The sequence below is a fragment of the Xenia sp. Carnegie-2017 genome, unplaced genomic scaffold (genome assembly GCF_021976095.1).
Source record: "Xenia sp. Carnegie-2017 unplaced genomic scaffold, XeniaSp_v1 HiC_scaffold_24, whole genome shotgun sequence".
In the NCBI taxonomy this organism is placed as follows: Eukaryota; Metazoa; Cnidaria; class Anthozoa; order Malacalcyonacea; family Xeniidae; genus Xenia; species Xenia sp. Carnegie-2017.
Genome location: NW_025813487.1, coordinates 11098657 through 11110650, shown reverse-complemented (window position 1 = coordinate 11110650; position 11994 = coordinate 11098657). Strand labels below are relative to the sequence as shown.

The following is an 11994-nucleotide window of genomic DNA, read 5'->3' as shown; positions in this document are numbered from 1 at the left end:
AACTTATAATGTCGTGGCATTGATTGATGCATACACTTATTGCAATGAGGAAATGATTAACTTAAACTTATTACATTAAACTTATTTTCGATAAACGGTTGAAGCGTAATCGCAGAAAATGCAGAGTCCAAAGAAGCAAGATATCTTGAGATTGCAAAATATGCATCAAAACAACACGAGAAGTGAACTGTAAATTTTCGACTTTATTTCAAAGTCATCTTCCGACAGAAAAAGGTCGGACTGGATTGGCACTTGCATCAATTCTCGGGGTTGGATCATCAAGTTTCTAATTATTATAAAAACAAGGCATAAACATCGAGTGGTTTTTCATCATCAGCATGCGTGAAGTTACTTAAAATCTTGTTTTATATTTTCCATTTAAACCATGCTGGAGTTTGCTTAAACTCAAACATGTGTAGTGTACACTGTACGTCCGTGCCGATAACAGGCGAATCCGCGAACGAAAGTTTCAGAAATTCAGGTAAATATTCACGATAAACTTTTACAACTTGCTGCATCAGCAACAACCTGTAAATGTAGTATCAACGATTTCGGGAGAGCGTCCAACAAGAACAAAGGTATTATTTTTCCTCAGACCCCAGTACTGTAGGACATCTGGAGTGAGTTTTATAGATCACAAGTTCACAACAACTGCATTATCTGACATGCTCAAGTACATAAACTAAACAAGACAAGAAAACTGTCGTTGGTTACCCAACGGTAACTAAAATGTTTGTTTTCGCAAACAGTATATGACAGGTATGTTGCATTATTTGAATTGTTTCAAACGTTCACTCTCCACTCAAACATCGCATGTTTTGTCAACATGACAAATCCTAACTTTTGATCTTGGCAGGTCAGGTCAACTGCGTGTGTAAGCTGCTGAATATCTCATCATCAATCCTGTGCCGTGGTTCATTTTAAGGGTTTTGGAGGGTTTTTTGATGACATTGGTATGTTCTACGCATGTGCTGATTGTTTTGGAGTTGTCGGTTATGAAATGAACGACGCATTGGAACGAAGTAGCGAAATATGTCGAATATATTGTTTGTCCTCATTAGGTTGAAAGCTTATACTAAAAAAGGTCAGCAAAGGAAATTTCCGCGAAGATTACTAGTAATTGGATTTATTTGTATGTTGTCCAAGCAAAGAAAAGGCGCATGAATTTTTTGTCTCCAAAATTTACAATTGGCCAATTCGTTTTACCATTAAGAAGGGATAATTTCGACTTATCGATGGTCCTGAAATTGTCTAGTGAGCGAATTAGTTTGATAAATATTGTATTACATTAAATACTAAGACGTGATCAAAGTACTTGAACTTAAAAGAGATTATCCTGGCGACTTTTAATGTGCGCATGCATGCCTGTTTTATTTCTTATTTCGTGAACGTCGATTGGTTTGTTTTACAATATCCGACTACAGTGTGATAAAAGATCTTTTTTCCAGCAAATTTTCATTTACAAAGTTCTTTAAAAAACAGCGAAAATTGTTTAAAGAAAAAACAAAAATTAATTTCATAATCGACACGAAATGAAGTACATGTTTTAAGAATAAACATGTTCACTGTCAGACCGTAGATTACATAAAACTGTATGCCATCAACACGTCATAAGAATACTGAATACCAACAGAAAAAGTTTATGATATAATCTTCATTAATTAAACACACATTCAAGGAAAGATTCGGCAATTAAGAAAGGTATGTTCAGTCGCAAAATGCATTTTTATGCTATTGACATAGCCAATATTAGTTTTTATATGATTTAACAAATTGTCTAAATCTAAATCTGTCGACACCTTAGAAACGATTGTATTTAACTTTCTTGTGGATAGTAAGCTACTTCTTGTACAAATTTTATAATAGTTATAGCAATAAGATTCTAAAATGGGGGTATTTGCTGCATAGCTATAAAAATAACAGAGCGGTTTCACAGTTTCATTCGTCAACAATTATTAAACAGGCGTAAGAAAACAGACTTATTGACTTGACTTGGGTCAAGCGTGGTATGTCGTCATCAATTTGTAAAAGCTGGCGTCGCGTTCAACAACTTATAGTATTATTGCTGTAAACACTTTTTTGTCTTATTCTATCAATATTTTTTGCGGTTTTGATTTCGCAATGATAGTTTTTGTATATGAAATCAATATATAGCTATAGCTACATGTAAATATAAATATTATACACCAAGTTGAGTTACCTCGTGACCAGATCACGTGAGAAAAATATTGGAAGCCATTTAATTAATAAGTTTCCCCATCATATAAAATACACAATGAAAACCGGGCAAAGACTTGAGAAAACCGTTGACTGTCTATTTATAGTCGTGTGAGAAAGATTGGTGAACCTTTGATTATTCTTAGTATCCCATATTGCTTTTTGTTATACATTTTGAAGAACAAAGTTTCTTGGTCGACGCAGTTGGAGAATGCCCGCCCGATTGATAGACTTTGCAAACTTTATCTACCTTTTCCTTTACATTTCGGACATCTTATTTATTTCCTGCAACTACGGTGTACTTTGTGCAGTAGGAGGGTTGTGTGTTTAACGACAAATGAGTTCTAAAATGAATGAACATGAGATACTATTGCATCAGAAATTCGAAACGTTTAGTGTATCAAATTACATGAACTTTAAACAACGCGTGCAGTCCGAATTACATTTGTAGTTTGTATCACTTGACCATTTGAAAATACGGTGTTTTTCTTACACGCTTTTCGATAGTAAAATAAAAACAGGATACAGACGGCAAGTACAGGAAGAATGAGATACACGAATGTCTTTTGTGGTCGCTACAGCCTTCGAACAGGCGTGAAAACAATGGCATGGTTTTACATTGTAAGTAAACAATATAACAAAGGCTTCTTATTTTTTCATAGTATTCTCATCACGCTTGGCAAAAAAAACCCGTCTGAGTTTCTCATGAACTCAATTCACGGCAAGTAAAACTTAAGCATCTTTAAACATTCTTTCGAGCGAATTAAAGTGAGTTAAAATTTCAAACAACTTCCAAAACCAGCATGCTTCTGCCACGTCTTAATGCCGTTAATCGTATAATTCACCTGTTTTGTAGTAAATAAAAGAAACAATACTCGCTTCATTTCTCCCCTTTTACAAAAATATTCGTCCCAGAATTCGGTCATAAATCACATCTAGGGACAAAATAGACAGAGTTTCGTAACAATACAGAAACAGGCTTTGTTGCATGAGAATCAAGCGTGATGTTATATGGGCGCTCAGCACGCCTGAGGTTAATTGCTAAGACTGTGAGAGACGACCTTTCGTTTGTCATGAGCTGTATAGTCACAAATTGAGTTAAAATATCAGCGTTTTGATAATTTTATAAAACCTTTTGTGATCTGAAAATGACGTGCGAGATTTGGGTTGTTGTGTTGGTTAAGTGGCTTTTTAGTTGGCTTAAACAAACTTTCTTCGTTATTAACGCGTTAACTGCGTTAGAACGCAGTCTCAAATATACCGCATTCTGTGATTAAACAAAAATTACAACTGGAAAAACATGAAATACTGTTATTAGAAAATAAAGTGTCTGAGAGCTATTGCTGAAAGCCTCTCAGCTTCGCGCCGTTTACCCGACACTCGTTGTTGGTGGCAGTTTGATGGTTGTTTACTTCTTGAAAGAACAATCTTTTAATGCATAAACTGAAGCAAAGTAATATATAAATACTTTATCTTAACAAATCTCAGTTTTGAAAAAGCTTATTACAATAAGATGGATGAATTCTAGAGAACGGTGTCTCTAGAATTCCAGAAGAAAAGAACGCGCACTTTTTTAATTCGTTGAAGAAAATTCAAACAATTTTTTTACAATTTGTCGAAGATACTTCAAACTAGAAACAAAATAGCCGTAACTTAAAATTTTCAGGTAAATCTAGTGAAAATCTTTGTCCCTATGTTCAATTATTTGCGCTAAGACTTGCTAAGTGCCCATTGAAACCAGCTGAAACGGAATATACTGGAAGGTCAAAACGCCGTGTGACCTTATTTCGAAAAAATTCGTATTAAACATCTTTTTGGGAGCAAAACATGGGCAGTGGCGCAGCCAGTCCACAAGTTTGGTTGAGCTATATAAATACAGAATGATAATGCATTGTTTGTTTATTTAAAAATCTACTGATTTTACAATGATTGATTGAACACCGAAGTATTCACTCTTGGGTACACTCATTTATTGGAGGATGTTCCATGGAAAAAAATTTTGAGAAGGCGTGGTCAACACCATTATGTTCAAAATAATTATGCATTTTTCAAAATTGATCTGATTTATAACCTAGATTAAGAGTCAAACCTATTCAAAATGTCATAAAAATGTACATGTGACATATATGCGTGGGCAAGCTTTTCTTCAAAATTACTTATTGCCCCACACGACAAATATGGTCTATGACGGAGATAAAAAAATGTTATGATAAACGTAAAATTGAGTCGTAAACAAGGAAATCTAAAAAAAGTGGTTTCACAATCTATTTTAACGATTACTTCTGCATTGTTAAAAACTGATTCGACTTGTTAACAATTGGACATGTTTTGCCGGCTAAAGAACTTGAAGCAAGACTAGAATGTTACAAAGTATTTACAACTTCGCGGAACAGGACACCAACGTTTTAGCGTCATTATCTCCACATATACAGTAAACGGAGAACCATAAAAACACATTAGCAAGATCACTACAGCGTGGCTCCTGCTAAGTGATTGTAATTAGAGCTTTTATTATATTTATTAGAGATGATTTACTGAACGCGTTATTTTCTTTCTGCAGACTTTGTATTTCATCAACTGCATCTTGAACATTGCTTCAACCGACATAGCAGCGAGTTATAGAGAAAACGTGAACAAGGACTTTGAATACAGCAGTACGTAAACATATTATGTTATTTATTGACAACAACAGTACGTAAATCCCGAAAGTGCACGCGATAAGCTTTTCTTTCTGTCCATAAACAGTGACCGCAGTGCCTGAGGTTTCAATAGTGAGAGGGTCCCACAATCGCACGAGAACATACTGTTTATTTAATTTTTTATTAAATTTAGCAGCGGGCGGAATCCCAGTCTTTTCTGCAATCTGATTGGCTGTAGCATTGAGCGGAACTTTACTGGTTTTCTGTTTTGTTTCGTTTGTTTTGTTATACAAAGACAATTATTTGTGAACTTTTGATTGGAATAATCTTTTAAAGTGAAGTTTGAGTTTTCAAAAGTAAAATGAATAGCAAAGTTTTGACTGTTTACTTTGCTGCGATTGTTGAACCTGACTGCATAATCTAATAAGACTGTTGCCCTTAGCAAAAAAAATAAGTACGTTTTTTAACGTTCTGGTAGGTCAGGATAGAGCCCAAAATGAGCCCAAGGCCACAAGAGACATCAACATCGGGAAATATTTTTGTATCCGGACCAACCAGCCGAATTTCACCAAATAAAGTCTTTGTCAATGAAAAAATAGGGGAGGTAGCATGGCCCTTGTCATCCGCAGTCAATGTTATAGTAAAATGTTCACATTAAGACCAACATAAACACACAAGGAGGAAAGTAACGTTTGGTAAATTTCATATCCAACGCACTACGTTGTCTTCTAATCTTATCATTATTAAGGTTAAATGATCAAAATTGAATATGGAAAAGAAATTTGATAAAAGTTTTGTAACTTGTTTTGAGAGCAGTTTACATCACACCAAGATGCTTCAATCAAATTTGTTACTCAGGTTTTTGTCTAGAATATATAATGCACTGGAGAACGGGCAAATCTTTCCAACGAAAAAAAAGGCACGCATGGCCCCACAGAGCTTCGATCGACCCTCGTGATTCTCTTAAAGAAGTATAATTTGCTTCCAAATTTTTCTTTTAGGAATCCAGTTACTTATATATCACTATATATGTCTCACTTTTGGTATTGTCACCATTTTTCTGTCGATTATTCTTCTTGTTAAATTTACTGAGGTATGTATACGTGGAGAGAAAAGGACTCAATTTTTTATCTTCACCACTTGGCGTCATACCATTATAAAATAAAAACAATAAAAACAATAAAACGCGCGCGCTGGTAGGTCTGTAGATGCGTGTTTGCATTTGCTTGTGCAAACCAATCTGAACTCAACCAATCGAATTGAGCAATCAATCAATGAGAGTTTATAAATCGATCATGAATACATTTTAGTGTAAAAATTTGTTTTAAATTTGCCTAATTTGCATTATTAGTACATTATAAAAAAAATAAAAGATGTTTTTCGTGTTTGCACTGGCTACGAAAAACTCGGAGAAATTTGTGAAAACTCTCAAGCACGTGCAATCCTCAAACTTCTGTCTCGGCCTTGCACTGATCTGCTCTCGAGATCTCTCAAAGTCTTCTCAGTTTGCATAATCCTGTGTAAACACAGTAAACATCTTTTACTTATAAATAGTTTTATAAATAGAATACAATTATTTTAACAACAAGGAATTCACGTGTTTTGAAAGCAAGCATGATGCAAGTCAAGATGCATCACGCGTGTGTTTAATTGTCTTGATAAGAAAGAAGTTAAGACCTTCATAGGATTTGAATTAACGACGACTTTTTTCTACAATCTTCTGAATCTGGATGGAATTGTTATCTGCACATTCAATAGATAGAATAAATCCAAAACAAAGTTTATGCAAGACTCACTCGAAATGTTTGGGGGTTAAAGAAAATCTTCTGCATTTGCTTGGATGTTAGTCATGTTATTTGTGATGACTATTTTAACTTAGCAAGGATACTCATTTAAGCAGACAAAAGTTTTTCTTGGCGTCTTGCTGGTCGCAAGACGAAGTCAGTAGAATCCTGGGACGAACTATTAGTGTTTATGCTGACTGATGTTTTCTCAACCAAGACTTCACTTGACTGTGAAGATGACTACCTCTAAGGTTGTCGAAACGCAACAGTCAACATCAACACAAATAGTTTTTTCCAGGACTCTACATACTTTGACGATCTACATCTACAAACATGTAACGATACTGCCGGGTACAAACCATTCCTTTTAACACTTTGTAAATTGCTGTTGACATGAAAGAATTACCTACAAACAAGCAACTCAGTAAAGTCACTGCACACTTACAGCACAATACAATACCAGTAACGTAGCCAGCCCACAAGTTTCGGTCATGCAATGTAAATTTCATTATTAATTTCTTTAGAAATTCATTGTTTTTACAGCGAGCGAACACCCAAATGTTTACACATAGCATGAACAAACTTCCGAACTGGCTACACCATTGCATAATACCACACGGAATGTGAACGAATATCTGTACAGTATAGTCAATATGAGTCAGTGCTGCACGACACAAACTACGCTCCTCTTACTAACGAAATTGTATTTCTATTCTTCACAGTCAGAGGATTTTCTTCATTTCACGGTGAAGTGGAACATTAGCAGATGTTTCATTGCCCTCGTTGCGATAGTATACGTCGCAGTAGAAATGAACCATGTGAGTATCAGAATATCTTCCATCACTGAAATGAATAACGTGAGCGTTAAAATAGCTTCCATCATTGAAATAAATTCCATGATTGCCATAAAACCTTCACCACTGAAATGACTCACGTGATTTCCCTAAAACCTTGACGACTGAATTAAATTTCGTGATTGCCATAAAAGCTTCACCATTGAAATAAATTCCATGATTGCCATAAAACCTTCACTACTGAAATGACTCACGTGATTGCCATAAAACCTTGACGACTGAATTAAATTTCGTGATGGCCATAAAAGCTTCACCATTGAAATAAATTCCATGATTGCCATAAAACCTTCACCACTGAAATGACTCACGTGATTGCCATACAAGCTTCACCATCGAAATGAATCACGTAATTGCCATAAAACCGCCATTTAAATGAATCACGTGATTGCCGTAAAACCTTCGCCATTGAAATGAATCACGTGCTTGCCATAAAACCTTCGCCATGGAGATGAATCACGTGATTGCCATAAAGCCTTAACCATTGAAATGAATGACGCGAGTGCCAAAATATCTTTCATAGCTTTGTCTTTATGATTTTTTGCCAGATCTTGACTGTCAGCTTATCAACTATCATCATCATGATCGACCTTTGCGCTTCGGTAAGTCAACGTATACACTATTGTACGCACATAAAAACCACGATTGCAAAGGTGGAAATGCTTTGCTTTAAACCACAGGCATAGTCACACATTTACACAAGACAACCTGTCCCAAAATGGTTTGCAATGTTGCAATGTTTGCAATGTTTGCAATGTTGAGTTCGGCTTAGTATGCTAGAGTTATAAGCGAAATATTCCTTTCTACGATTGACTTAATCGCTATATTATTTTTATAATTGAAAAAATCTCTTTTCAGGCTTATTTCACAGGTGTTGTGGCATCATACATTAAAGAACTAGAACATCCCATTGGACAGGTAATCAAGCAAAACACTATGATATTTTTTAACACGAGGCATTCCTAGTTGTATGAGTACGTTTATTTAAGAAATCTATGCATTGAAGCTTCTATACGTAGCAACGATTCAGGACAAACAGTTATGACACCACATCGCACACAGTAAATTGATATTTATACAAGAATAATATAACAACAATAGCGACTACTGCGATGACAACAACAAAAATGTACGAGCTGTAGCAACAAAAGAAAAACAAGAAAAACGACAGCAACAACAAAAAGAAGGAAAACAAAAATAACAACAACAACATTAATGAAAAGAACAACAAAAAAAACTATTACAACAATTCCAACGACACACACAATTGGGGTGGTCAGCTAAATTGCTGAGAGAGAAGCATGAAGAGATTTTCTGGGGGTGCCGTCCCCGCAAATATCCGATTTCATCTTTTAAACATGCAAAACTCCTCTAAGATCAACATGTTCCTCTGCAAATACCAGATGTTTTTTCAATTCCTGTCGTTCAAACATGGTTTCTAAGTTTTCCCTCCATTGAATGCCTAGTCAATGACGCTTACACTCCAGTTTTACCCTCTAAATCACGTGGAAGTTGCTTTTCATGGGAGTCTCTATTAGATTGTGGAACACTTTGCTTAATGGCTTTGCGCTTTTGCCCGAAAAACGATTGCGATAGCAATTCCTTGGTTTTAGACCGGTTCGGTTTTTCTTGTTTCCTGAGTAACTATAGTGTGATTCATCACAACTATCCTTTATCCCACGAATACATCCCAAGGATTTCATGATTTTCCCCAACTTTTGCGGCTTATACATTTGGATGTTTGTAGGTATAAATCGTTCAGGCTGGTATGAAGTCCTGAAAAGGAACTGTTGGTGTTGATGTTGACTGACGTTCCGATGGTCGGATGAGCTTAAACACTCCCCCTCCTATTCTGAATTTTGCAGCTCTATAAAAAAGGTGGTAGAGTCTAAGCTCATCACACAAAATCTTGCCAAAAATTGCATGTACCTTGCAAATACCTTATATTTTTCCTTTTGAAGAAGTTTTTTTAATTCTTAAAAAAAATTGCTATCCAATAGATAACGCTATCCAGGCTTCGTGCAAGGAATACATAATGGAAATGTAAAAATTAATTTCATGTACGTCTTATCAAAATAGGTGGCATACACCACACATACTGGTCGAAGAACTGCCTGTTTCTCAAAAGAAAAACGAGCCAGATCAAGTAAGCTTGTGACTGCTGTAATTTACTGAACACACCTACACCATCAAAGGAACTTAATACGGTTAAAATATATGAATATTGGCAACCTATCCCCCATCCCCACCCCAATTATTGAGCTGGCTACGCCACTGGTTGTGATGCACGTTTTCAGAACCCAAAATTAAGCTGTATTGTTTCATAGGTGCTGTGTTTTTCAAATGCGACTGTTCATTCGTAATCACGTGACTAAAAACAAATGCAATGTTTCCCGCTGGAGAAACGAGTGCAAAATTGTTGCCCGCTCATTTTAATATCATATCAATAAAACAGCAATGGAGCCAAAAAGTGAGAAAAAAACATTTCTCGAGCTTACTAAGCGACGAAGCTAACTATGAATTGGAATTCAGAAGACACTCGAAATTCGACCAAAAATGCTGTGGTCATCCTTGTAACAATTTGAGTTTTGTCTCCTAGTTTTGTTTTTGAGACTCTTAGAAAACAAAACTCACTATTTCCTTCGAGAGAAAACATTAAGTGTATTAAGCATCGAATGCGTGTGTTAACAGGCTTTCGACGAAATGCTCATCATAAATTTAAGGTATATTTTACGTTTTAAATTCAGGTGACCTACGTGAATGAAAAGCTCGGGACATCGTCGCAGTCGGCCGATGATTTTGAGGAAATAGAGTTGAAAGACGACATCGGCAGTAAACCGGCAACATCGCAACCTTCCACGTCAGAAAAGACAAACTTGGGGAATTCCCAGTTAGACGGAAAACCTTTGACGAAAGCACCGTCAGATCAAGGCGAGACAAACGACAAGGAAGGAATGTCGGAAAACGAAATTGATGAAGAGAAAGAAAAAAGCCCTGAACAACAAAAACAAGAAAACGACACTGCTGGCAAAACTGAAGATGATGCCACAGAGAGCCCAAATGTCGATCAAGTTAAAGAAGACCTTTCTTCCAATCAAAAAGACGGAAATGGCAACGTTGCAACACCTATATTTGTGGTCATACAACCAAGTTTGGAGGACAAATCGGAGGCGCTATCGAAAGAGACTGGAGAGGACAAGAGCAAAGAAAATGAAGGATTTGAAGAAACTCCATGAAGACAACGACAGCATGCATGTTAATGTGAAATTTACAGAGTAAAGTGTAAAATTCGATATTTATTGTTCGGAATTCATCGAAACTCCACACGGAGGGCGATTCTCTTGATTACCTTTGATTAAAGCAAGTTTATAAGATGGGAAAGATGAGAAGAAAATGCGCGGAATTTCATCCAGGGCATGCGTTTCTTCTGATTTTAAAATTGAGATGAAAATATTCACAATGAAATTTTTTTTTGCCTATTTTGCAAGAAGCGGTAATTCGATATCGACACAATATTTGGCACTTTCACTATTATTCATATGAATAAACTAACGATTAATTAGTTGTGAGAAAGAAGGGAATGCAGAAAAGATTTAGGGATCTAGGGAAAGTCGAAATAATTTGCAACAGTTAATTCTTGTAGTCTGATATACAAGGTGTATCAATCAATCGTGAAATTTCAACGCCTGATAATCATGCTAATCCCATCGGTGCATTCCTCTTTACGTTTTGCTCTTATGTCGAATTACCTGGAGCAGAAAAGCTTTTGTGCTTGTGACAAATAAAGTATTATATTCACGTAGTTGACAAAATGCACCACCGTGGATTAGCATGGTGATAGGCATAGAAATTATCACGTTCTTTAATTTCTAAAGTTTTTCTTTCTTCATACACCATGTATGTTTCCATTTGAAATACCAGTATAGACGTTTATAAACGATAGCAACGTCGTGAAAGTATTTCGAATGAAAAATTGAGTAAAGCTATATACAGAATTTATTTCTAGTAGCGCTAGTGAATGTTTTTGTTTGTTTCTGAAACATCTCTTAAAGTATTAGAAAATCTGTAAATAGTTTTGCATTAATTGAATAAATATGCAGCCAGACAAACTTAGATTGACTGATTTTGAAGTAATTTACGTCACGTGCTTTCCGCGTCATAGATATGTTACACATCAATTGCTAACCCATACATAATACCTGATGCCAGCAAGACACTTTTGTTTGTCAATTCCACGTGGAAAACTTATTATTCGTAATTTCTCGTTGATATGTTTATAACTGTGTTTATCTCGCGGCTAAGGCTGACATCAAATTTCCCACATTGCGTTTGTACTTTTTATTGTCCACTTATTCCAATCAGGGATATTATTTAACAATGCATGACATGAGTTCATTTATGGTTAAGCCTAGGTTTTTAGAGTTCGGTATGCGCAAAAATGTAACCTGGTTGATTTGAATGTGGTTTAAACCCAGGTTAATCTATTCGTGTGAATTGGGTAAA

General features: G+C 35.7%; 1 protein-coding gene across 3 annotated transcripts; it reads left to right on the top strand.

The window, feature by feature from the left end:
- Positions 1-593: 593 nt before the first annotated feature.
- LOC124450846 lies at positions 594-11600 on the top strand. Of its 3 annotated transcripts, XM_047001509.1 has the most exons (10): positions 594-759; positions 857-1084; positions 2725-2838; positions 4778-4871; positions 5858-5949; positions 7363-7458; positions 8040-8093; positions 8350-8409; positions 9571-9637; positions 10239-11600. In XM_047001509.1, exons 3-10 carry the CDS (start codon positions 2764-2766, stop codon positions 10253-10255), a joined length of 555 nt encoding a protein of 184 aa, XP_046857465.1. In that variant the 5' UTR covers positions 594-759; positions 857-1084; positions 2725-2763; the 3' UTR covers positions 10256-11600. The 3 variants fall into 3 exon arrangements, with proteins under 3 accessions (XP_046857465.1, XP_046857466.1, XP_046857464.1); XM_047001510.1 differs by lacking the exons at positions 594-759; positions 857-1084 and adding an exon at positions 1525-1701; XM_047001508.1 differs by lacking the exons at positions 594-759; positions 857-1084 and having other exon boundaries at positions 2619-2838.
- The last annotated feature ends 394 nt before the right edge of the window (positions 11601-11994 follow it).

Coding starts and splice junctions, on each gene's coding strand:
- LOC124450846 (XM_047001509.1), top strand. CDS start 2,764: ATGAGATACACGAATGTCTTTTGTGGTCGCTACAGCCTTCGAACAGGC. Junction 4,872..5,857: donor CAAGGACTTTGAATACAGCA/GTACGTAAACAT, acceptor TTTTTCTTTTAG/GAATCCAGTTACTTATATAT. Junction 7,459..8,039: donor TCGCAGTAGAAATGAACCAT/GTGAGTATCAGA, acceptor ATTTTTTGCCAG/ATCTTGACTGTCAGCTTATC.